Here is a 27,762-nt window from a genome sequence, read left to right as displayed (position 1 = left end):
CTCGTAAAAAAAATGCAGTTCCCACAGTTTGATTAATTTCCTCTGTGTCCCACATCACTTCAGCACTTCACTGCATGGTTAGACATGGAATTTAAATACCAAAGTAAATGGATTTTTTGTATCAGAACTACTATCATCACTTAGTCCAACCTGGATACACACTGATCAAGCAAAGTGTGAACACTCATTAGTACCAGACACCAAAGAGGTTAAACGCAATAGACCTCTAAACTACAAGCAAGTGTTTAAAAAAATCCAGTGCAGCCCTAGAGTATTGGATGTTCCATAAGAGGGTTAAAAAAAGCAATCGACAAAGATCCAAAGACAATTCTGCCTCTAGGATGAATTAATTTGGAGAAGGGAAAAACAAAGCTGTTAAATAAGAAATGACACAAACTTTTATTTGAACTTGAAACAAGTCAGATCACAGACCTTTGGGGAAGTGTAAAAGATTGTATTTGATTGTTTTCTGTTTCTTACCCTTATTTTTTCTAATTGCAATCAAGACAGGAAGGGCTAGCGCTGAAATACAAAAAAAAGAAAATATTATTAAAGGTGTTCTTACTGTGACAGGCTAAAACATCAAAAACATTGTGAAATGCCTTTATTAAATATGTAAAGCTATTGTAAATACACACTTAAGTGCTTTATTGGGCTTGAAATGCAGTCTTTTATTTCTCAGACAAGATGAAAGAGAATAAAGAAGGCGAAAGAGGAATCGTTTTAAGTCCTACATTGCGCATCTGGTACTACAGAAGCCATACAGCAAGGGGGTTTGGCAGACCCAGGCACCAGGCCTGGCTGCTGGTTGTCCCACATGCAGCAACCCAGCAGTGCAGAGTAAAGAGATATAAGGTCACCATCACACCAGCTTGGAGCTCCTGCTTTCCGCACCCAAATAATTCAACAGGCCAGGAGGCAGGGAAAAAGGGAAAGTAGGCATTGCAGTGCTTGACTGTGTGCGTTCCCTTCCTTGCTATCTAAAAAATGCTAATGATGGTCATGTCACTGGCCTCACAGAAGTTTCACCCTCTGGGAAGTGCAGGAGCCCACTTAAAATGGTTTCCCAAGTTGCCTACCTTAGGTCAGCCTTTGCCCTTTGTCTCTCATGTTCTCACATGGCCCCGCATGGCATGGAGAGTCTTCTGACGCTGCTCAACCCCTGCCATTTGTTCCTGCTATGGGAACAAATCACACATGCCCCTTTAGCCTTTTGCAAAACAGCCTCAGCTGGCAGCCTGAGGTCCCCAGATGTTTTCTGGAAAGATGCTTATCTAGATCCATGGAGTTGATTACCCACTTGGTTATCCAGTACACCCTTATTCAGCTAGGGTAATGTAATACAGGGAAATTTTGTGTCTCAGCAGAATGATACTATATTTTTGTCTCACAGATAAGATTACATATGGAATTTCCAAAATTGTTATAGATCAGTATTTTAAGTGATTGCACAGCAGCTCCAAGTCTGCTATGTGCCACCCTAACAGACAGAATAGTTCCTAGTCCTAAACACAGAACAAATCTCCTGTGTTCAAAAAGCCTGGAAAGGCAGCAAAGTCTTAAAGCCTGCAAGCACAGGTAGACCCATTGGCACCTATTTGCTTCAGAAATTGGACAAGAAATCTTTATCCAAAGTTAACCTACCAACTTGAAGGGTATGGAGATTATATATCACCCTTGGCCAGTTGCACTTATTTCTGCAATAGTTTTAATACACATCACCTCCATTAAAACAGCTTCTGAGCACCCCACACCTCTAATGGTTTTATCTTTATGAACTGTATTTTTCTTAGGTGGGTGGACAACAAAGTCTCAAAGAAGATAAATTACCTGCTTCAGACCACCTGGGAAATCTGGAACAGGGCAAGACTGCACATCATCCTTCACAGAACCATCATCTTCCCTTCCTCTCTAAAGAATAGAGAATCTGATTTCAGAGGATCAGAAATAAAAACAAGAGCAAATTGCCCAGAGCTGATCTTCCCAAATGTGAATATTTGCATGAGAAGTTTTGCATAACATGTTCCTGTTCTGGCAGGATAATGCACACCTTCAGCTTCTTTCCACTTCAGGTTCAGCATACTTAGCATTGCTGAAAATTTGGGACATTTCTGTCTACAAATTAGATTTTACTCGTGCACATCGCCAGGTGCTGCCGACAATATGGGAGCCCCCTCATCACTGCTGCGGACAGATGAGGCTGTGTGTGCTTTGGTGTTACACACACAAACTGCTTGTTTAGTACAAAGTGGATATATTTTCTCCAAGGCAAATAAAACCATTTCAACTTCTGCCTATGACTTCACTGGAGATTTGAAGAATCAAGCAAACTCATTAAGGCAATTAAATGATCTTTAAAAAGTGAATCAGCTCAGCTCTGGTTTCCTGGATTTTAAGAGAGGGAGGCAACAACAGAATTCTCTAATCTAATCATGACTTGAAAGTAAATAAAATGAGAGAAACTGAAATAGTTGCTGACTCTCTCAAGAAGAAACATAGGAACAGTAGCAGATAAGTACTCTGTCACTTCAGGGACAGAGGGATTATGTTTCTCTGCTTTTACATAATTGTCTCTACCTGGACAGATTTCCAATTGTGTCATCCACACCAAGACGGGCATTACTAGATTAATTACTGTAGTCTACAAGGTAGTCAGTGATGATAGTATCTAAACATATCCAACATGGAGTATGACATTTAAATCAGGGAGGGAAGAACCTGTAAGACTTTGAGGGCTGCAAGTCTCTTCAGATATTTTTAAAAGTACAACAGAATACTAGCTTTTATACCATCTTTCCCCCAAATATCATACCCTCACATTCTTAATAAACAGTCCTTTAAATGTAACAGAAGTAACCAGGGACTAACTTGTTGCAACTGTTTTTATCTAGGAAAAACAAAAAGCTTTAGCAAGGTTCCTGAAGTCTGTGGTATCAAGGCACTTCAGAATGAAGGTGCTCTGGCATTTTCAGTTGTATTTTAAAAATTCAACCTACAATATCTAATAGCTCTTCTCATTTCCTAATTTTCCCAAAAGATTATTTATATTTTTATAATGCAAAAAAACACCCTCAGTAAAATAACAGTTTTGCAAAACCAAGGCAATTTTAATCTAAAATAAGTTTTTGAATAACAACAAGTTTGACTTTCCTTATTTTTGTGTCTTCCTTGTATGAGTTCAGAAAAACTCCAGCAAAACATGAAATTTTCATTCCAGTCAAAAAACACTTGCTTATGAAAAGACATTTTCAAAGAAGAGATTTCTGTGACCCCTCACACTGATACTACCTCACCGCATTGCACACAGATCTGCGCCTTTTATTTTCAACCCAGAAGAGGTTGGGGTGCTGATAACAGCGGTCAGACCCACTGATGAAGGAAGCAGCTTGTGTAATGCTAACAGGATCTAGGACTAGCAAAGTGCTCATTTTTTGAGGATGACTGTGCTTTTTTGGTAGCAATTGATACAACCTTTACAGGTAAAGTAAAACACACTGACAAAAGCCCAATTCTGTTAGCATAAAACACCATTGGCTACCCCTTGCATAGCTACATATGCCATAAATCACTCCTTGCCCTGCCTATCCATGGGAGTTACACCTCTGCTAATAAAAATATGTGATATTGACTGACACTGCCCAAGTCATTGACATTCACTGACATTATCAGCCAATTTTGCTTACTGAGAGATAACTAGCTGGAGGCCGCGGCACTTGGGAAGGCACAGACAATGAGGACTATGCATTACCTGTCCACCTGCAAATGGCCATCCCTGAAGTAGGTGAGGATGAAAATACCTACTTCAGAGTTCGCATCCTGTGGAGAGGTAGGAGCTGCAGTCAATTCAAGCTGCTATACATTTCTGAAGACAAGGGAAGAAATGTAAGACCAATTGCCAGCTGAGGTGATCTAGCTACAAATGTCACACACCTGCTTGCTCTCAGGGATCCCTCTGGAGGAAAACTGCAAGTCAGGCTGCAGCCTGGTCTCACTGGCCTTGCTAGCTAAGCAACACATGTGAACATGAATGCAACAGTGCTCTAGGAATCCCTTCAGGGTTCAACACAGCCATAAGTTAGAAACATCATTTGCTTTAATAAAAATAATTTTAAGAGTGCAACTGTGCAGCCAGGGGTGGGTAATGTTGGTGTGAAACACACGGTATAAGAGATAGAAAATCCCCCCAAAGACTTCACTAACACTAGCCAATGCCTTGTGTGCTGTGCTTTTCTTTTCATAGAATTTTTCTTCCTAGTCTTCACAACAGTTTTTTATGGTTTCCCAAGAAAGAAGGGGGCCCAAGTCAATGCTCTGAATCATGAAACCCAGTTTCAGGACTTTTATAAATGGGTAGCAGTGATACTAACAGAGTTGCATCCGTTTTTACCACCTCTGAATCTGAGAAGCAATCTTAAGTTCAAAAGCCATTTCCCCATTCTTCATATAGTTATAAAGACATTTATATTCTGGAACCAGTTTCCTTTCCTTTTTGCACAGCCATTAATACATTTTTTTATTTTTTGTTTCATAGCTGCCAAGTCTTGTACAGCTCCATGTGTGAATTTATGCAAATTTCAGAATGCGCTAATTCACATATTTGCAAATTGGGAAGTGATTGGCAAAGATGTAAATGAGCTGATTTAGTCATTTTCCTCTTCCCTTAAACTTCAGTTTCAGATCAGTACACCCTTCCCCAAGTTATGGCAATAAGGGGAAGTTAATGCAACTGCCCCAAACCTGGCAGGTCTAGCAGGGGTTTGGGCTAGTGTACCCTTACGCCTGGCTGAGTATGGGAAGGATGTTAGAAAACGGCATAGGCTGCTAATGCACTGAGGAGATCTTCAGATGTGGTAGGAAGGCATCAGGGGAGTATCCAGCACAGCTGCAGAAGTATCAGGAGTAAATGGGTGCGGATGTGGTCATGTTTATCATGGTCGGGCCAGCGTGGGAGCTGAGATACCTGACTGGATAAAGCAACACTGGCTGTCAGGGGAGCTAAAGAGCTGGTTTCACTGCAGGGGACAGCAGTTTTGAGCATAACCTAGTGTCCCTGGATGAGGAAGCGATGGTTTGACAGAAGAAGGTTGTGGGATCAGGAGGTATGGTAAATAAAATAATCTCTTGACTCTTCTGGTAGAGCCTAAGACTTTGCTATTAAATGGGCAAGATGTGGAGCTGGAATGGAGATATCCCAGCTCTGAGGTTCCCACTGGTTGGGGTTGCTCTTCCCCCCCGCAGGCTATGCAGCCCCATGGGCATCCATTATAAGAACTCCTGGCAGCAGCTCCTGCTGTACCTGCAAACTGCTGCTCGCAGTGAGGATATGACAGCTGCTGCACAGGGGCAAGCCATGCCAGATGCAGGGTGGTAGGCAGCCCTCTTGCTTTTTTATGTCTCACCAAGAGCAGCTTGCTGCTTTTCCATAAAGGGCAATGGCTCACAGACAAAATAAATATTACTCTCCAGTTTTCCCATTGCTCACAGTCCAGCAAGGCTGGGTACAGGGTATGTCCTGCTGAGTTACGTTACACCAGCACTTCCAAGGTTTAAGGCAACCTCTGATCTTCTCCCTTTACTTACCTGAAACAGAACGTGTTAGAAGCTATTTGCTGTATCATACTTTATGAAATGACGAGTTCCCAATACCTGCTTATTCCAGCCAGCACCAGTTGTGCTGCCTCTCCTCAAAAGCAAGATATTCGTAGTAAGCTGTATCACTTCTAAAACTGACAGACACCCTGTAAAGTGCCTGTAGTTTGGGGTGACAAAATTAGCAGAGTAGCCTCAAAAGGTTAAACAAAACAGTGTTGCGAAACTCAGGCAAACCAAAAGAGAAAAAAAAAAAAAAAAAGGGCCAGAGAAAACATACAATTCATCTTCAAGTTATCTAGGGCAGCTTGCCTTAGAATTAGCTTAATTAGCTTCATTACCTTGTTTCATATGGAAATATTGTAGGAACAGTATTCTTTCTGTGGCACTCAGGTAGTTAAATCCACACAATTTGCTTTTTGAAGCTTGGATTCTGCTGACTTTATTTCAAGCAATCAAAAGTATCTAATTTGCATTCACATTCACATTAGTGGTCCATATGTTAGCCCTGTTTAAAAGCTATATGCTGCATTCATTATGAAATACTTGGCTTCCTAGCTTTATCCTTTTACTTTGAAATTATTGTGATAATATTGCAACTCTTCTATTTAGGCTATTCTCAAATACAAGGGGTTTTGTGTGATTTGATTCTTTTTCAAAGTCTTCCAAGGGTAGGGCTTTTTAATTTTTGTTTACAGTGTTATGGGAACTTGCAAATTGGCGAAATAACTCACTACAGTCATTTAATATGACAGTGTATTATTCCTCATACCTAAAGCTTCATTAAAATATCAGGATTTCAATCTGCCTCTGCATAAGATTTCAGACCACACACAGCGTCATGAAGTACATGCCCTTCAGAGTTCATCATGCTACTCAGTGAACTGAGTCAGCCTCTTAAAATGATTACATTTTGCTATGTTACATTATTGTTCTTCAAGTTTCTTTTTCATTGTGGTGCAGAGTAAGACATTTCTTTCTTACAGAGTTCATAATCCAAATGAAACAATAAATAAATTGACAGAATTAAAAAAACTGAGTCACTGTCAGATGAAATGTCCTGTCCATGGTCACAAAAAAGGACTGTGACAGAGCCAAGAATTAAATCAGGGTCTTCCAGGATGTCCTCCTCCGTCTGGGATAGAAGACCACCTATCATATACTACTACCTACTTCATCAGGTCATTACTTTTCAGTGCTTGCTGTAATGCATGCATTAAAGCCATCACCAAAGTATTACTTCCAGATTTTAATGTATATCATGGTTGGTTATTCACTGGCTTGTATATCTAATGCTCATAGTTTGGGAAAAGAAGCATATTTCTTCCCATAGAAAACACTGATAAGTCATTCTCCCTCAAAGACTGATTCTCATACCCCTGAAAACTTGAAAGAAAAACTCCTTTCTCACCTGTATGTTCACTGCAACTTCTGACATTTGGAAAATCCTTTCCCACTTCAGTCTTTGGAAGCTGTCTGGACATCCTAGAAGGTGAAGAATAATGAGCTGTCTACTATGGAATGGACATCCATGACTCCATTAACGAATTTACATGGTACCTCTGAGAATGAATTGTTTTTAATGGTCAATAAGTTCATTTACAATTAACTCTTGAGTACATGAGGTACATCTTTTGTAACCAGGGTTGTGTATGGAAGGAGCTTGAACAGAAGTCATTTGGTTATGATGGCACCCATAGCATGAAATAAGAAATTCAAAGAATAAGCTCCAAATACCATTTGGCTGTTAAGAAATTTAAGAAGAGACCCTGAGTATCCTACTCTGATCACATATAGAATAGAATAGAATAGAATAGAATAGAATAGAATAGAATAGAATAGAATAGAATAGAATAGAATAGAATAGAATATGAAACCTATGGTACATTCAGGAATACAAAATCACTACAGAGCATTTCCAATCATTGTGGGCACATGTCTGACACATAACTGTTTGAACTAAATAGGAAATACTACTTTTTATTGGTGGACTACTACTCTGCATTTTTTTTTTTAAATGGAGTTCTTTACAACACCTGAGCAGTATAGCAACACACGGTGAATTGCAGCTTGCTTTCTAGAGGATTCTGGGTGAGGTAATAACAAATAATGACCCACAACTCACAAGTGAGTTTTTCAACAATTCTTTCTGTTGTATTAGTTTAAGCACATCATGCCAAGCTTTACCTATAGCCTAGAAAGAGAGGAAAAACTCAATGAGCATAATAAATAGATTGGCTTTTTCTTAAGCCCAGGAGCATTCAGATCAGCACTTAGTATTGCTAGACATTATGTTGAACCTATCCCCCCAAAGCTCAACAATTTAGACAGTACAGGCAGAAAGCCAAAACTTTAGTGTTAAAATCAAACGAGCTTCTTGAGTCAAAGACTATTAGCCCTGAAATAGTTGCAAAAGAGCAATATGCCAGGAAATGCAAACACAACCATACAGCGATGTGTCAAAAAGTTACCCTATCTGCAGTTCATTTCTGCCTATATAACCTCCTGGCGTTACAGCTATGCTATCCATACTGCGTGTGATCACTCTTGAGAGTCAGTCCCTTCAGAGGAACAAGAGATGTTTCAATAACACGAATGAAAAGGCACAGATACACCGTGTCCAAGATGCTTCCGAATGTGCTCACTCACAGGCAGAAATACAGCTCTGAACATCTTGAAGTAATTTAAAAGAGTGAGGCCACATCCTCAGTTGTGGTGAGTCACAGAGAGCAATGACTGTAGCTGCTATAGGTCCCCTGAAGAGAGCAGAGACACACTGACTCAGTCCAGCTGCGGTTCTGGGTCAATTGGTCTGGTTTTCTGGACAGGTGTTAAGTGAAACCTGGTAACAAAATCAATAGGGCTGAATATTTGATATAGTTGGGGTCATGCTTTTCTCTTAGCATGTTCCTGCAAATCCCGTATGAAATAAAAAATGAAACCTTAATGTCTTGGGGGGAAAAAAAAAACAGAAAGCCAAAAGCTTCTTCTCTCCACCCTACACACTCATTGGCTCTATGCAGTTGTCTTAGCCAGAGGCAATGTCAATGTACAGGGAAAAGAAATGAATATTTAGGTTAGGGGAGCCACTCACACTAAGAAAAAAACTTTTCAGAGATAGGTGTAATGGGAGAAAAAGAAAAGGTAATTGTATGCAAATCAGCATGTAAATTAATCTTCACTAACAATGAAGCCATGCCTGGATCCAAACTTCCAGTGTTTCATTTGTGTGGCACCTGGAATACTCCAGCTACAGACATCAAACCAGCTCAGGTCATAAAAACACCTAGCAGTAACTTTCAACAAAATCCATATTTAGCCTTCCATGAGCCTTGAAAAAATTCGTGCAACCATTTAATTCTCTGTGCGCCCGTGAGTACATACTGCTTTACTCACTTGAAGTGCAAATACTAATGATTTTTTTTCCCTCTCTGTGGTACTTCCAGTTTAGAAGAAATAAAAAAGAACAGGTTACTGGCTAAAATGCTGTTAGCATGAAAGTAAAGTGAACGCTCTAGGTTCAGACTCTCTGAAATAAATTCCCACCTGGGTGTTTAAATTTTTCTTGCCGTTTTAAGCCACTAAATTGGGATCACAGTTGTTAGGACTTGACTGTATGTTGGAAAGCGCTTTGGATAGCACAGTTTTCCGTGGCTGACTGCGTATCCTCATGACCTCAGCAAATCTAATTTTTTACCATGTAACTTCAATATCATGTACGCTATCCTCTGCTGCCTTTCATCAGAATGACACAGATATCTTGGGAAAAATGTAAAGGGTACCCATAAAGTGGGAACCTCTCCATTCACAGTGCTTAAGTTAGGATTTTGCTACTTTCTCCCATACTCCCCTCAGCAAATTTCAGTAGATAGCAGCATGTCCCCCATTATGTTCTCTTATCTTATAAATCAGGCTGCATGGTTCTCTGCTGCTCAGTGAACACATCAGACAAATCACTTTGTTGTTGCCAGTTGGCAGGTAATAAATACGCAGGTTAGGAGTGTTAATTATTTAAAAAGTCCAGTCCTGCTCCTGTTGCTAGTAACCTCTTCCAAATGAAACAGAGCTAAAACTGACTGTGAAAAGCTAGATTGTATGGCAGCTCCTACTATTTTCTACTAGAAATTTCCTGTAGGTTCATACTGCACCAGAGTCTCAAATGTTCTCCTCCCTGTTTCTTTTGTAACTATTGTGGAGAGTGTGTAGCGTGCTACCATTCTCATTGAAAAGTGTGTAGCCATAAAGTCATAAACAAACCTGGCCCATAGATAAATGCTGACTGGAGGGTATGGGAGAGCTAGTTCCATGTTCCTTCCACCATAAAGCAATGAGACTTTAAAGAAAAAAAACCCAGAGTAATAGCATATATATTTATGTATCACCACATGATGTCAGAATTTATCTGCAGCACCTCTTTGATTCAGGACTAAACCACGCTCCAGCAGGGGAGTCAGCAGCATCAGAGTGTAAGAAGCTCATACAGAAACCAGACTGAGAGTCCCATAAACTCCGAGGACTGATGATCCAGTTTAACTCCTTCATATAAGCACAGAGCAGACCAAGAATGGGACGGTAGTTAAAGCTGGTTTCCAGGAATGGCTAAGTGCTATGGCATGTACACCCATTTTCCACCGGAAGTGTGCATCTTGTACAGGCTTTATTTTAAGTAGGGTTCATTTTTCCTCATTACCTGGGATGATTCTTGTGTTTCTATTGACAACTTCTGAGTCAATTTAAGCCACCAAGTCAAACCATCATTGTTACAAAGCTACACTGGGGAACCAGTGATCCTGTCAGACACTATCACAGGAATTAGGAGGAGAGCAAACTTATCTACTAGTGACCAGCTAGCTCAAATGAAGCCAGGCAACTTAAAACAGCCTTCAATGTGCACCAACTCTAGGACTAAGGAAGTTCAAATGCAGCTTAAAGTCAGCTTCACATACTCATCTTTCTTGAACATGAACTGTTTTAGACAAAGTGCAATCTGATTTCTGATGCCAACAGGGGACTAATGTCAAAGTCAATGTCAGAGTAGATTCTTCACAGTATTGGGTGTACTGGGTTAATAGATTAACTCTGATTTTCTGCCTAGCCTGCAGCTGTGGTAAACTGTGTCAACTGGAGAATGTCCATTAAGAACCATCCACTAACTGCAAGGTGCCCTAGTGTTATGGCCTAACTCCAGCTGGCAACTGAGCACCACATAGCCACTCTCTCACTCCACCCCCCAGCAGGATGGGGGGAAGACAATTAGGCTTACCTCAGCCTCCAGCACAGGCAGTTCTCAGGATACTCCCATCACTCCAGAAATACATATGGATTCTGCCCCTTTGTAATCTGATGGTATTAGAGTATGCTGTGCACCAGTGTCCACTAGAGCTTTATACTCCTTTGGGGCTGATGAGACAGGCTGCTGAATCCACACAGTCCAGTCAACCCGGTTGTCCCTTTTCTCTGCCTGACTGAAGGCGGGGCCCCTCTAGTTCTAGTTGGAGTCTTCATGACTTGGTTTTTGTAACTGCAGGGCAGAAGTCCCTTCATCAGGGTCAAAAGTATGATCAGCCCTTCTCCTCTGCCCAGCAGACCCCAGAGCAGTAATTTTCCTGGATGCATGTTTTTTGCTGTTGTTTTTTCTTGCAATTTTTGTACCTGAGCTTCTAGTCTCTGGTAGGTTCACCATCCCATTTCCTCATGTCCTCCCCCTGGTCACATAAGAAGAAACACAGGCTTGCACCTGGTGTGTGCCATCAGTACCCTTTCACTTCTACAGAAAAAAGCTGACTCTTAATAGCTGAGGCCTTGGTTGGAGTACATGAAGAAGATCTGTCCTTCTCAGCTTGCTCAGACATATTTTGGTTCAGTCTGTCCACAGCTGAGACACAGGCCCACATAGAGGAAGTGAGATTATCTTTGTATTCTCAGAGTTGTCTGGCCAGTTCACCTACAGTTGGTGCCTCTGTGTCTGTCCAGCTCATTATTGCCAGGGTGCGGGCGTATGACATTGGTGCATTTTGTACAAACTTTTGCTACATGGACTGCATGCACTGGATTTCGTTTGGGCCTTTGGAAGCCTGCTTGTCATCCAAGCTGTTATAGATCACCTCCAACACAGCTAATTCCCTCAGATACCAGATGCCTCCCTCAGATACCAGATGCCTCCCTCAGTGTTGGTCCGTTTGCTTTGGGAATTTGCAAATTCTTCCTTGAAGGAATACCTGCCCTTCACACTTGACAGGAGTTGCCACCAGAGAATGAAGACTCCTGCCCTTTTTCTAATCCCTTTATCAACGGCTTTATCCTTAGCAAGGGATCCTAGCTGCTGGGCTTCCTTACCCTCTAATTCCTGACTGCTGGCCCCAGTATCCCAGCATCAGAGTAACCAGCTGAGAATTAGCTCACCTGGTTGACAGCTAAAATCTTTCTGCATATCTCGCAGCTCACTTAGGGATCGGGTGGCTTCTGTCTCGTTTATGATTTCAGTTTCTTCCTCTTCCTGTTCTTGTGACTGCTCTGATGCAGAAGAGGCTGCCTCTTCTGATTCTTCCTCCTGTTCCCTCTTAGGAGAAACTTCTTCATCCCTTACTAAACAAGCTGACTCCCACTTCAATTGTTTTGTTTCAGCTATAGGAGTGACTGATATAGTGTCTGATGTAGCCATAGGGTCTACTGGTATGTTTTTCCTCTCTTCTCGAGGGTGTTGCAAAATATTGAGCAGTGTTTGGTAGATGCTGGCCAGGGCCCAACATGGTGTGGTAAGTTGTGCCTCTTTGGGATAGGCATGGCATTTTTTTTTCAAGCATTCTGTCACTTCATCAGGATCCTGCAGTTGTTTGGGAGTGAAGTTTCAGACCATTGGAGGTGGGAAGTTCTTGAGATACCTGCCCATATTCTCCCACATGCTGTGCCACCCATGACCATACTCTCGCAGAGCCTGGGTCATATTCCTAAATTGCTTGTTAATCACAGAAAAAACTGAAGCAATATTCCCAAAAAATACCAACAGAAGTACTAGAACTACCCAAGGATGTTCAAGATATTGACAAGTTATTGCAACAAGGGAGAAAACATCACAGAAGAAGGTAGTGAAGGTGTAATTCTCTATTTCCTCCTCAAAAATCCTCTCAAAGGAGGAAGTATCATTGTTAATTGTCTCCATGAGGTGGTACCCAAAGTGCAGTAACAGCTTCAGTACAGAGCCCAAACACCAGATTAAGGTCAAAGTCAGTGTTTTAATAACAAATCTCCCAGGCAAAACATCACTAATCACTGCAGAGCACAGCAAATTCCAAAAGCCAACCTCAGTCTTTAACATGTACAGCAAAAAGAAAAGCATGGCCCAGATCAGATAAACTAATATTGAGAAGCAGATAAATCAACATCATGACCTGCAACTGTTAACAGATATAAATCCCTCCTAATACACTCTGGTCAATCTGTTATTATCTCGCACCCTTTGTGCCCCATGTTGGGCTCCAGAAAGGACTGTTGTGGTTTAACCCCAGCTGGCAGCTAAGCACCACGCAGCCACTCGCTCACTCCCCACCAGCAGCAGGTTGGGGGCAAGAGAATTGTAAGGGTAAAAGTGAGAAAATTTGTGGGTTGAGATAAGAACAGTTTAATAATTGAAATATTATAATAATAAAAATAATAATGGTAATAAATTGTAATGAAAAGGAAAATAACAATGAAAGAGAAATAAAACCCAAGAAATACAAGTGATGCAAATGAAAACTATTGCTCATCATCAACAAACCAATGCCCTGCCAGTGCCTGAGCAGCAACCCCCTCCCATTCCCCCTAGTTCCCACCTAGGTCCTTCCCAAGTCCTCTCCACCTACAGCACCTTCCCCAGAGAAGGGACTAGGTGAGCTCTGAGGGACTCCCATGGCCAGGGCCACTCTCCAAAGAGCTGGGACTAGGTGCTTCATATGGGACAGGAGATGTGTAAAATGGGATGGTGGATGTAAAGTCTGAACGCTTAAATTTTGCAGATCTTTACTTGATCTTTTAACTGTGTACATAGATTTGCATCCCTTAGGTACTTACAGTATAAATCAATTCATTCTGTTATCACATCAACTTGTATAATATCTGTATACTATAACATAGAATCTTCAGCTCACATCCAAATAAATAAACATTGACTTAATATAAATTGTTCTCTTACCATATCAGAACATTGTGTAATTAAATCATCTCACTGGTAGTGTGTACAGATGGCTTAATTTTCTGTAATACCCACTGAAGCTCAATTGACTTAAAGGGGACTACTAATCTATTTAAAGTTAAACCCACAGTGGGTAAATTTGTAGCTCAAAAAGGATTTGTCTCTGTAGTAGACCACCATTTTCTTAAATGTTTAGGGAGAACAAAAGAATTTGCCATTTAGAATTACTAGTCAATTTAAAATAAATACAGGAAACCCCAACTCTGTGGCCATTAACAAAGTAATAAGGCTAGCAGATGATCTCCCTCCTTCTTGATAATCTTTCACTGTGAAATATTTCTCTCAGACTGGAACCCAGCACTGAGGGCAAAAAGCAAAGCTTAGTCTTCTTTCAGACACTCCTGCATATTTCTACACTTTCATATCACAACAGAAGAAAAAAATAAAATAAAAAAATACATAACCAACTAAAGTGAATTACAAGCCAACACGTTGCATAAAGGTTTACAGCTTTTTTGTAAAGTGAAATTTAACATCTCCAGAACCTGTGCACTGAGTTCGTTTTCTATTGTTATTGTGTTGCAGCTTTAAAAAATTGCCAATTAAGTCAAATTAAGCTGTTGTGCAGTCGGCTTCTATAATTACTAGCAATAGTTTATGGTAGGTTCAAGCAAACAGAGGGTGCTTGGGTTTTTGGTTTTTGTTTGTCTTTTTTTTCCTCTTTTTTTTTTCCAGAGTAGTAGTTTCTTTTTGTAGAAACAATTATCATGGCAGTGCTTCCCAGCAAAGAAAAACATAGCCTGCAGCCATCCTATATTTCATTTTCAGTCCAGCAGTTTTAGAGAGGCTTTTTGCTTTTCTAGCGAATGTACAATTAGAGGAAAACAATCCAAGGTGATGAATAAAATGTGGGGCATCATAAAGCAGGCAGAAAGACAAACGAGGAAGAATGGAGAGGAAGCTGTGATGGTCTGGACGGCTCCTTCCTCTCACGCTCAGACTTACAGTGGCGGTGAGTATCTGTCCTGTCATGCAGCGCTAGGACTCATATACCCCCAACCCCTGTAACAACGTTATTGCCACACCTGAAATAAATGCAATGCAAGACCATGAATGACAGACTTGTCACAGAGGGCAAACCAAAGACACATGTATAGCATTTTCTATTTCCAGAATGTGCTGGTCTTATGCATGTTGTTTGCAACAACAGTCCCCCCTCCTTTAAAAGAATATGGTGGAACTGAAGAGGTGAAGGGAACGGTGGCAAGGATGGTGAAGAGTAGGACATAGCTTTTGTTAGACACACTTTTTCTGTAAGATGAATGACTAAATAGACTAGGGCTCTTCTACTTTGGTGTGGAATGATGGCATGGATACATAAAGAAACATAAGAAACCATGAGTGCCGCTGTGAAACAGGGAATGATCATCTGTTGTGTTTTCTGGTGTATGAAGCAGGGCAGCAATGGCTGGTTCAAAATTAACTGAAAGAAGTACTTGTTCACACAGAAAAAGGTCTTGTGGCTAGGCTGCAGCTCTCTGTGGCAAGAGGAGTTGGAAATCCTGAGAGTCTGCATGAGTTAAAAAAAGACTGGAAAAATTCAGAGAATTTAAAAAAACCCATGACTAACCACATTAGGATCAGTAATCTGTACAGCTTGGATGGAGCTGAGACAGAGGAATGACTTCCCTAGCCTTCCTTCTCTTTAAAGCCCTGGCATCTCCAGTTTTATGTCCACTCTGCCTTTTATTCCAGCACTGGATGCCCTTGTCTAGCCTACCATGTCAAGGTGATATATTTACTATATTAGGCAGAACATTACATGAGCCTCAACATTGTTCAACAGAGCAGAGGGTAGTACAAAATTGTATTTTACATAAAGTGCAAATCAAATGCAAACACTGGTAGCAAGGCATTGGTAATACCTAGCCCAACACAAGTTCATAGTGCTTTATAAGACTTCACAGAATCTCCCAACACCTGCTGTGTTGGCATTAAGATATTATTACACAGGCCAGCACTGGAGAAAACTCTGACATCCACAAGCAGAGAGATTAGCCTTCTTTTATAGACGGAGAAAGCAGAGCACACAGATGTTAAGTACCTAGCCCAAAGTGATCTATCAGCATAGCCAAGACAGCAACCATCCCAGCTACCTCCCAGTCCTATGCTTAAGCCTCTTGACTGATCTGCTCTCCAGCTGACAAGCTCTACATGGATCTCCACACTGCACTTCCAAGCAGTGCTTGCTAAGTGACACATCCATTACCAACAAAGAGGTGCAGAGAGGGAACGCAGCATCAGAGTCAGTGGCTGCTTTGACTTCAGCTCCAAGCAGCCTGTTCATCACGCACCTTACAGATTTCCTGCACTATAAAGAATGAAAAATTTGTTCAAGTACTGAAAGCAAAAGCCAGTGCCAGATCGGTCAGTGCCAAGTTAGGGGCTATTTCAATGAACCTAGGTAACCTGAGTCCTCCACAAAGCATGGGGTGCTGAGAGAACCTATAGACTAGTGCTTCCTCTGTCTCTCTGGGAGGTGAGCTAAAGGAAATTGCTTCTGCCCCACAGTCCTACCATTGTCCAGGAGGATGCTTTGGCTTGCGCCTCTATGCAATGTCAGCCACAATTTGGCCTTGATGCATTGAGAGATTTACCAAAGGATTATGAGGGTTTTTTCCTTCCCTCCAGGATTTTTTTTTAAACTATCCTAAGAAATGTGTAACTCCAGATTAATTGCAAGGGGAAAGGGAGAGGAACAACAAGAAGTCCATTTTTATTCTCCTCGAATTAGAAACATGAATTTTCTTCCCCTCCCACTGATTCACCGCTCAGCATTCAGCTAAGATGATCACCGAAAAAGGAAAAGCAAATGAACAGTGATGTTTCTTAGGGTATGAAATACTTTACAATTAAATAAGGTGCTGCGGAGTATTGCGCTGATCACCCGTGATTGGTAGCTCTCTGCTAAGCTGCAAATGAATTCAGCACAGGACAGCATTCCAAATTGCTCTTACAAGCTTTCCTTTATTATTTTTATTTGGTTATGCTCTGACTCTCATCCAGAATTGTACTTAATGCCCTCGTCTGAAGTTGTTGAAATGGCACCCCATGGCATAGTGTGACAGTGAAAGGATATTGCCTTTGGAAGCTGCTAATGGTCCATGAAAAGAAAACAGCAGAAAACGGGAGAGCAGTTGTTCCAAAATAATAAGAACAAAAATCTTTACATTTTTAGCTCATCGTCTTCCCATTGTCAGAGGATTGAGAATGGGCAGAACATAGTCTGCAGCTAGTGAGGAGTTGCAGATCCGGATGGGTTGCAAGTCAAAGACACAAGTAATGAAAAAATAGTGCATTATATGTAGCAAAATAATATTTTTAATCTTCCACTTGCCACTCAAAATTTTTGTTTGCTACATAACATTATCCACAAGGTAGCTTTATTCCGTGACATGGGACAGAGGGCCCAATAGTGTCATTAGGAATAAGGAGCAAGGGTTGCAAAGGTCAGGCCAAGTTACAAAAGCTCAAAAGCTTCAGTCCCAGTAGCTCCGTCTTAGACAAAGATACTTCTGTGACCCCCAAGCACAAGGCCACACTGAAACCAAAAGGAGCTCTCTGCCCCAAATATTTTAAACTTAGGAGTACAAAACACAGCTGGGAAGTCCTAACTCCCAGTGACTTTACTTCAGACTTGCCCGCATGTTGCCTCAGCAGGAGTATTGCAGAGGTGATGCAATAATCACTTGAACAAAACAATGCCAACAGGCAAGCTACGAGCATAACTGTGTTTTAACTAACCTGTTTGTCCTAATTCCCCCAAAGTAACACACTCCCTTACTGTTGAACACACTTGTACAAGTAAAAACAAAGAAAAGAAATTAAAGGTAACAATAACAACGGATCATTCCTTTAACAACTCTCTCCCTACTCACAAGAGCTTTTCTTCCACTCTTAAACTATTTCTGTGGTCATTAGTGCCTTAGCAGAGGCACCTGCCTTTGGATCCCACAGACCACAACAGTAACAAGGCACTAGCTGGACCCTTTCCTGTCCTGTACCAGCCTACCAACTTACTGTGCTGCTATAGGAAAAACAGGGAGATACCAACCTCTGTGCCACAGCACAGCAACATTAAATTGGGGTTCATGTGTCCTAAGTTACTGTAATAACTGCCTAGCTTACAGTATATTTCATCTCAAAGTACTGCATTTTTTTCAATATAAGCATTACTTAAATGACTTACTACCATAAAAGTTGCCATTTTTCCTTCCCCTCTCCAAACAACAATATGATAAAATAATAATAATAGTAATAATAATAATAATGAAAAAACATCACCCTAAGAGACAGTTATGTTTACTGTGTAGTGATTTCCCAACAGAAATTAATTCAAAACAAATTTACATTCTACATTTAAAGAAGATATAAATAATTCATGTTCTCATATCATGAGCACTCTGCATGTCATACACCGGGGTACCTGTAATTTTTCAGTTTATCCATTTAAAATTTTCATTCAGGAACTCATTGTCATGGTTTTTTGTGTTTCTATTCCATTGTGGTAATTTAATAGTCTTCAATAGAATTATGTTCAATTAAAATCTATTCAGTTTTACCATTCCAAATCTTTTTAGCTCTTAATTTAATTGCTGTAGGCTTCAGTTTTACTTATGTACTATTAACTCACCTTGTTCATCGATTCTGCTCTTAGAAGTATGAAAAGACTAACCCCGTAAAGGCTGTGAGCTGGGGTTTCATTCCTTTTAAACAACTTCTGTATAAATATCACTTCATCTCTTTCAGGCCAGTGATTCCCATAATCTCTGAAAGCAGAGTCAGGTCCCATTGCTTTATTTTTTAGCAGCCATTCTTCTTCTGTTTACCCCGTTGTCCTCTGACAGACTGTTCCCACACCAGCACAAGGTCCTATGAGTTTCTTGTTGCCCAGCTTCTGCTCAGGATTAACACGCATGTGAGCTCCTGCAAGAACTCCCAAGTCACTGATGTGCTCAAAGCCAAGCAGGTAAGTAGATGCTTTGCTGGAGAGAGCAGGAAAACACTCCACGTCTCATAGGATCAATGACATAGCATAGAAATGGACTTCCTTCCAGTCACTGGAGATTTGGTGTCTCAAAATAGAGAAAAGGAATGAGTGACACATGGAAAGGTAGAAAACAGTAATTCAGGATTTTCTTCTGGATTTATACAACTTTGTACACCCACAGGGATGGAAATGGTAGACCAGAAAGATCTGCATGAGTCTCCGTTGCCAAAAGCAGGTTTCCTAAGCTGTACTGATATACAAGCACTGGACTCTTACAAATGTAACACTAGAGTTGCCTGGGGAAAATAAAAAAAAAATAATAAAAAAAGAGAAAAATAGCTCTGCATGTTCTATATTGGCCCTTCTCTTATCCTATGTTGCAGGTGACGACACACCACTGACACATACAGTGACGTTATCAGGTTCACACTGTTCTGTAACTGTAACTGATTGACATAGTTTTATAGTCCAACGTTTACAGGTGCTAACCTTTTGTCTATTTTTGTGCTACTATTACAGACTGACTAGTTCTGACTGACCTGTGTGGAGTGGTATCAGTACTGAAGTTAACTTGAAACCTCAAAAATAGATGGGCTATTTTAAATTCTCCCTTCATTATCCCAAGATAAATCACTTGCATTTACAAACTTTCAGTTTCCTCTGCCATTGTGTTACGTCCTATCATGTTCTTCTGAATTTCCTTTTGATGCTTGGCTGGCTTAAATGACTACAAAATCTTCTACCTGAGAGTTTATTTCCCTGTTCCCAAGTGCCAGCCAGTACTTCTCCAACTGCAAAAACTTTGAGTGCTCCTTTTCTCCTGTACTAAAAGAACTAATTTGTTTTCCTTATTTCTGACAAAAGGAACCTTTTCCATAGGCATCTCATAGACATAGACATTTTTGTCAAATAAACACTCTCTTTCATTTATGTGCAAAGATATTTCAAAGGGTGACTATAAATAAAACCAGAAGAAAAAAAATGTTAGAAAGCACTTCCCAGTCATGTGAAACTACTAAGTTTATTGTAAAGATCTTGGAAAAGCATGCTGCAAAAACGTCTTGAATTCAATCAGGTACACAATTTACTGGAAAAAAGATTAGGTAGATACATACTGTCCAGATTTGTAACCTTGCTGTACAGGTACTTGTTGGTCCTAGATGAGAAAGATGTGCTAGACACAATCTTTATGTGTCCTGAGGTTACAGTAGGCTTGACTCTCTTCTTCCATGTGCATGTGTACATTGTTCATCAAAAGATTAAAAATCTACCCCGCCAGTCAGATTATTATGACCAGCTTTCTGTAGTCAGTGGCTTGCTTCAGAAACCATTTACATATAAATAACCAAAGATTAAATATTCGTTAAGGTCTACAGCAGAGTCTAGACTCACAGCATTGGCACTATAACAAGACTCTCCAATCCCCTCTGTTCATTGTGCTGTTGAGAAGAGACAACAGCTCATGCCTGGATCAGATCAAATGTCCAGCTAGCAGACACCCCTGTCTCCAACCAGGGTCATCCACGGAACCTGTGTCATGGCCCCTCCACAAGTGGTAAGAGACCTCCATTTAATAAAGGCAACACAGGCAAATCCTGCCAAAAAAAAAAGAATTAATTTTTGCTTCATGTGCAGTGATATATGTATGTCTGTCCAGAACTCATCTGGCCTATGATACAGTTTTTTTCTGCAGTCAGCAGTAATGAATTCCCATTACGAATTAATGCCAGCAACATTTCATTTTAAATATTAGAAAGACACTGAGTTGTTCAATCCCTCCACAAAGAAATGATACAAGGAACCACCAGGTGTAGTGTCCCAAAACAACTTGAACATGGGAAAGCAAAGTTTTGTGTTTTAAGTTTCAAGCAACACTGAAGTTTAGCTGAGATTTTACATGCCAAGTTTCAGCTTAAAGGGATTTTTTTTGGCTACAGTATAAGCCCTGGAGAATAGGAAGCATTCTAGAGGAAGCATCAAATCACACTTAACTACTGTATGGCAGAGCAAGTGGCTGTGTTACAACACAATCACTCAATAAGATAATTTCTTATGTTAGCATTTTAATTAAAATAAAGAATACTTGCCTCCATCTTACACTCTACAATTCTCTCTTCAAATTACACAGACAGACAAAATGTACAAAGCAAAGAGAAAATAGGATCACAAATCCTAGCAGACTTGAAGGCATGACTCAGAAGCTTTGTGAGAAATATGGCAAATAAAACCAGAGTTAATGATTCCATAAACATTTATTTTGAGGAAATATTAACAGCGGTCCCTAAAATGTTTCTGGGCAATAAAGGATAAATAACACCTATTATTAATGTAATGGTAAAAAATTTCATTTGCCACACATTTGCAGTACTCTAGTTAAATACATTATTAAACAGCATCTCAGTATGGATTAACACTGAACAGAAGCTCCAGATGTAGAGATGTTTCCCTGTGGTTTTATCAGCAGCAACATGGTTGGTGCTAGCCCAATCCTGATCCCAGTGTGGACAGGGCCTTTGGCTTGCTCTGTTTGTTTTTTGGATGAATAATAACACTTGCACAGACTTCTCACTGGGCTTGGTGCTTTGATCAAAGCACTTTCCAGTGGGCACAAAATCTGCCTCTAATGTTTGCACCTAAGCTTTCATTTTAAAGTAAATCAGTGGGGTGAGACCCTGTCAATCCAGCCTCGCATACCGCTCTCTCTAGCCAAACGGTTGCACGGATTGACCCCTACAGGGCCTTGCACCAAAAGAAAAACAGGTCTTCTCCCACCCATGCCAACAAATGGTCCAGGAACATTCTCTGCACCTCCTTCCCTCACTGGCTTCCCCTGAGCAGCATCTTTGCTCAGTCCAAAGGCAGCAGTGGGGGAATAGACAGTTATTGGGCAGCATGCGGCAGGAGCCGATAACGTATGCCAGTCCACTTCTGACAGTAGAAAAGCTCCTGAGGAGAGACAGGGCTTTCTGCATTGACCTTCCACTTCTCCACCCAGCCATGCTGCTGTGGGGCGAGAAATGGTGTCTCACCCAGCAGGTTTCTTGAGAAAGACAAGCCACGTGGCACAGACCAGCATTGGCTGAAGATGTGGTTAAAGCCTTTTCTGCTTACTTCAGTTGAAGGTGGTCTCACTGGAACCCAGATCAGATGTGTTTTACAGAAAGGCATTGCTGATGCTATCCTGAAGGATCAGGCAGGTCCATGAAGGCTTCTTTCACTCTCTCTAATCCCCACGGCCCACAGATGCTTAACAAATCAGCATCCTTTCACTTGGGCAGTAACACTCAGCATGGTTGACATCTGCCTCACTGCAATGGGATTTTTTATCACTGATCTCTTTGTGGTGGTAGACATGCTCTAGGTTATACGAGATCATGTCTCCCTCTAGTGACTAAATGTATTTTTGAAAGTTGTGACCCCAGCTTTAAAGACATAATTTTTAAAGGGACTGTAAAGTACGCATCTACCTACCTATCCATAGATTATACTCTCTTTTCTTTCACTCCTGTTTGTGCACCAAGGTATGAATTGGGTTTTGCTTAAAACTATCCAGTTATTAACAGAGTCATAAGACTTCTCAGAAGGCATTGTGTCTCCATTATACTGTTTTTTTTTTTTTAAAAAAAAGGCAGGATCTGACCAGGAGGAATGATAGATCTTGATTAAACATTCATGCTATTTATTTTGTACTGGCAGCTAATCTTTGTCCAAACATTTAAATCCAGACAGTGATATTTAACAGCAACTCTACTAAAACTATCACTTGTGCTTGCTACAGATATGAGGATCACTCTTTCTTATTTGGCAAGCTAGAAGACATCTACTTATCCTCACCAACAAAGCAGTAGCCCAATTTGTTTTTAAAAGACAGAAAAAAAGGGAAAACTACATTCAAAGTTTCATCAGCTGGAGATAAGATTGGAGAGAAGATGATCAGAGAATAGGCTGGAAGCGTGAAGCTTCACAAAAGGCGTGCCATGCTGGTTTCTTCTCTGGCTTACCCCCCCAGGCAATAATAGACTTCATGCTGATAATAAAAAGCAACAACACACAAAACATCAGATAGGGAGGATGTCCTGAGATTTAGAAAAGTAAAATCTTTTTATCTTTAGCCCTAGTAATACGAGGCATAGTAGAAAGTGTGGTATGTACACATCAAAAAATAGAAGTGGAACATAAAGTATAAGAGACACCAAATAATAGTGCCATGACACATGCCCAGGATGAGCACTAGGAAGCAAGGAAAGGCAACACAAGGTCTCATGTCACATTCCTCACACAGGGACAGAAGGAAACTGTAAAGAAAAATTACAACATACCTGAGCTATGCTGGGAAAAAAACATTGCAAAACATTTTTTAAAACTCTGCTGGAAGAAGTTAAAAAAGCAAGATAGCACAAAGTCAACTTCAGACTCATGTTTCCACTCAAAATTTTTAAGCAATTAGAAAAAATGTAATTGAAAAGGAGGTGAAATTAATATTTTTCTATATATTTTCTTTTTTGAATGAGTTTCCCACACATAAAATCAATTTAATTTTACATCTGGCATCACTTTTGTTCTCATTTTTAGTGGCACTGAGCTTGCTTGAATCCACATGTAACCTGTGGGAACACTCAGAGCTTAACAATTTCAGTATTTCTCCTGAATAGGAAACTAGGGCCTGGTTCTGCAACTGCCAATATGTTTGGCCTCAAATCTTCATAGGAACCCATGAAGTGGGAGCAAGAAAGCTACCTACCAACTCTTATCATGATCTGAGTTTCATGTTATCCTGCTTGACTCCCCTACATCTTTCACAGAAAAGAGGATAAGACAATGGGATTTAAAATCTACAGAAATTGATGAAGTTTGGAAGTAGAAATAGCACCCAGGACTAGATGTCAAGCCTATGGGGTTCCTTAAACTATTCTTACCTAACTGCAAAAGAGGCCGTTATCCTAGTATTTTATATGGTCTGAAATATTTTTAATTTTTTTAATAGCAATAACAATCATAATAGGACTACTAGAGTCCTTGAAACTTCTCTTAAAAATTCACTGTGGTCCTAGTCTGGTTTCAGGGATGGGGTTTTTTTTCCATCTTAGCAAACTCTAGTTCAGCTTCTTCTCTTAGCTCTATTCTGGTCTTGCTGCAAAGGAGTAGCTAAATCTAAGTGTATGCCCCTCATCTCAGGATGTTTGTAGCTTCCTTTAGCTACAGTGTAAAAATGTGAAATAAAAGGGTGTTCTTGTTTACTCCCCCTGAAGGAAACCATTTTGTGTAATATTTTCCTTTCAGTCACCTGCACTCCCCAATTTACTTCCACAGCTTCAAGTCACCAGCTACAGCAATATTACGGCCATACTAGAAAAACCTGGAAAGGATAAAGAAATACAACCCGTTTACACACCTTGCAAATAATACAAACAACCACACCTGCCGCCAAAATCTAGAAGCTATTCCCGTGCTGCTCATCAGCAAAGCAGACCACAGCTCCACCGGCTGCTTTTCTTCTACCTATAGGTGGCACTAGTTATGTTTGCAACCCCTCAGCCCATGCTTGCCGTTATTTCTGCAGACCTTGACTGTAGCTTCTTGTCTCAATTCTTCTCCCTTGCTGTGGGTAGAGGTGTTAATCACAAACTTTAAATATATTCAGAAACAGCTTCAGACAAACTAAGCATGCATTTATAAAGCAAGAAACAAACTCTCCCGATGTCTGCCAGTTTACACACCTCCACCGCCTGGGCGTACATCCGTGTCCTCTGCGTGTCCTCAAACGTTAAGGCCACATGGTGGCAAATACCAGTCTGAATCACACTTCCCAGGAAAGGTGGCTTTATAAATGTTAGGGTATATTTAACATTGTTCTCCCAGACCTGCCTCTGGTGAAGAGAAGCAGCAAACCCAGCAGGATCCCATGGAAAGCAGCATCAACACACAGTTCACTGAAGTTCACACAAAATGTAACAGTGTAACATCAACTATTATATGAGCTGCAGACCTTTCTAGGTTTTAACCATTAAGCTAAGCCACAAATGTTTTTCCCATCACATAATAAGTTTCAGAATCTTGGTAAAAAGACAAAAACCTGAAAAATAATGGTGTGCAAGAAGATGAATAGAAACACCTAAGATTAAATTGTTAAAATAATTAATGTAAATAATATTCTTATAGTTTTAATTTTTTGTTAATTTTTAACACTTTAAACTATAAATTAACTAAAACACTGTGATGAAAGCATTGGTTTGAATTACAAAACAGTAAGCTCTTCCTGAAAATATCAAAAGGGAACATTTCAAGAATTTTTTTTTCCCCCCAGAAATGTTTCAGATTAGATCAAAACAATCAAAACTGATCCTTTCTAACAAGCAAGCTTTATTGTTGTTTCAATGAACCTACATTTTCCAAAGAGAAAACAAATAATTAAAATTAAAATGTCAGATTTACTTTGTGTCCTATCTATTTTTCTTATGATCTGCTAATTTTTACCCTTCAGTTGTCTCCAGTTGTCTTTCATTTTGTGCTTCAGTACTTTTTTTTGTTTGTTTGTTTAGTTTTGCTTTAATTCTGAAAGCCAAAATGTTGGAGAATAAAAGTTTAATTAGATATTCCCGCCCCAAACTCTGGTGATTGTTCCTGGCCTTTAGAAAAGGAGGTTGCCCTTAACACCCTGCTCCATCCAAGGAGAACTACAAGGAAGATTTTTACTCCAGGCACACGCAGAACTTCTCCAAACACCCCTGGAACTGCCTCAGCTTGCTCTGTCCAGCTGTACACCCAGCACACAAGAAGAAGCAGAGAAAAGATGGATCAGTCTTTTAGCACCTATTGAGGGAAGGACTCATTTCACTCAAATTTAACCATCTAAACTGGAGATATCCAGTTGAAACTGCCTATGTAGTACTACTCCGTAGAGAGAGAGGGTCCATCTCAGCCAGAAGCAGTTTTCCAAAGGATGAGTTGCCCTCCAGAAATGTCTCTTGAATGCCTTCTAAAGCAGCCTGCAGAACTAGTTTATACTTGGCATGTCACATTTAGCTGGTGTGGTAGACCTGAAGGCAAAGACCCCATGCACATAACCTGAATGCAAAGGCTGCTTTTGGGAACAGAGTATGCAGAGGCGGCTGCGTGTCTCCTTCCCCTCTGCTCCCACCAGACAGTCACCATCTGCACCACTAGGTTTTTAAACTTTGTGCCATTGTTTGGCTGGTTTGTTAGGTGCTGCCCTGCCCTTTACTCTTCTCCCTAGCCCCCAGAGCAAAGATAAATATTATGTATTGCAATTACCAGACTTTTCTTTATAAAACAGGTGAAGAAATATACTGAATATAAACATTATATTATACCCTAACACCCTCACAGAGGCTAAAGAATTATAATTTATTCCTATTTCAACATTATTTTGGTCCACTTTCCAGTTGTTTTATTTAAATGATTAGTTATTTTGCAACTTTTTTTTTTTTAAAAATCTGGTTTAACACATTTCGGCTCTCTTAAACTACCTTTTACACATGAATTAGTGTGAATTTTATTGCTGTATTTTCCCAACTTATTAAAAGGGCTGTACTTTACAAATAAAACTGCAGGATAGATTTATTATTTACAGTCCTAGTCCTAGCCTTCATATCTACTTAATATGTGTAAAGTGTTTAGTTTTCCAATGTAGTCCAGCTGCATCACTGGAATCAAACTTGTAATTGCCTCTTTGGGATTTAAAACCATTATAGTTGTGCTTTTATGTTCTCTTTTGTTTTGCTTGAATCACTTTTTCAGGTCTATGAAGTACAGCTGGCACAATAAAAGTTTGATCAATGCATAACCAATGCAGTGTATATTTCTTCCAGATATATAAAACCCAGGTGAAAAATGTTAATCTATGAAAATTATCTTTGTCAGCTACTTATTCTTGGAATTTAAATTGGTTTCAATCTTGAAGTATATGGTTTGGCCTGGGGTTTTCCAGTCTGGGTTTTTCAACAGTTTCTTGTAATGTGTACATTTGACATATTAAAATGAATGATTGCCTGATGTAAAGTTTCAATTACCAGGGCAGATTTTTTTTCTCATACTGTGATACTCGAATAAAATTATCCTGGTACCACAGGAGTTAGCACTGGAAAAAGCCTACACAAGCAGCCTTTATTTCCTTACCAATTTAGGATCCTCTCACGCATCATTGACATTGATGCTATTGGATCATCTACTCAAATCCTTTAGGCCTCAAAGTCATGCTTTGGGCATCGGGAAATCACCAAATACCTGCCAAGAAACTGGAAAATTAAACCATTCAGGTTTGGCAACACAAACTGGTCTTCATGTTCTGGAGTACATTAACCTGGTAGACAATTAATTCTTGTTACCGCACACTGATTCAGTGGCCTTCTCCAGCTAAAGCCTGACTCTTCTGAAATTGCTGGTGGAGCAAGATGTTCTCCAGTATGAGCCAGGAATTCAGATGCTGGTCTTCAGATAACATTTAATACAATATAACCTTTTAAAGTCAAATGTAAAATGAAGTAGAAAACAGGTAAAATTTCAGCATATACCTTTTTGATGGTAGGTTTTCTGAATAACAGTGCATAAAAACATTGTATGTATATTAACATAAAACTGCAGAGCTAGCTTAAAGGTGGTGTTCTCTGAGATCATGGTTTCAGCAAGTTTCACAATATTTGATGTTTGCCTCTGATAGCTGCTTCAGGATTTGAATGATTACATCAGGCTCAGAATCAAGACCACAAATAAAATGGACCAGACTTGTAAATAAATTTTAAAGCTAACTTAACAGAAAAAATGCTGTTAGCAACTTAGACCCCGGACTCCTCTGTTCTGTTTGTGTCATATGTAGTACATAACATAGCTCTTTATGGTGCCACATTATGACTGACTTTGTTATCAGGCATGTAAGCTGTCCATACCCCCTAACAGAAAGCCTCTCACAGCCACACTAATGTATTAAGGAACGAGC

At 40.1% G+C, this 27,762-nt stretch overlaps 1 protein-coding gene and 1 long non-coding RNA gene across 2 annotated transcripts in view; both read right to left on the bottom strand.

Moving 5' to 3' along the window:
* Nucleotides 1-12,250, bottom strand: part of ITPRID1 (ITPR interacting domain containing 1) — a 74,872-nt gene extending 62,622 nt beyond the window's left edge. The window contains exon 1 of the mRNA XM_064441802.1: nt 11,992-12,250. Within this exon, the coding sequence (XP_064297872.1) occupies nt 11,992-12,250 (259 nt within the window). The remainder of the gene's footprint in view (nt 1-11,991) is intronic.
* Nucleotides 12,251-12,801: 551 nt separating this feature from the next.
* LOC135312026 (uncharacterized) lies at nt 12,802-22,876 on the bottom strand. The gene is made up of 2 exons (XR_010371643.1): nt 18,495-22,876; nt 12,802-14,844 (listed from the first exon to the last, which is right to left on the bottom strand). It is a non-coding gene; the product is annotated as an uncharacterized LOC135312026 (long non-coding RNA).
* Nucleotides 22,877-27,762: the final 4,886 nt, after the last annotated feature.

Source organism: Phalacrocorax carbo, chromosome 2 (assembly GCF_963921805.1).
Source record: "Phalacrocorax carbo chromosome 2, bPhaCar2.1, whole genome shotgun sequence".
Taxonomy (NCBI): Eukaryota; Metazoa; Chordata; class Aves; order Suliformes; family Phalacrocoracidae; genus Phalacrocorax; species Phalacrocorax carbo.
This window is presented reverse-complemented; position numbering and strand designations above follow the sequence as displayed.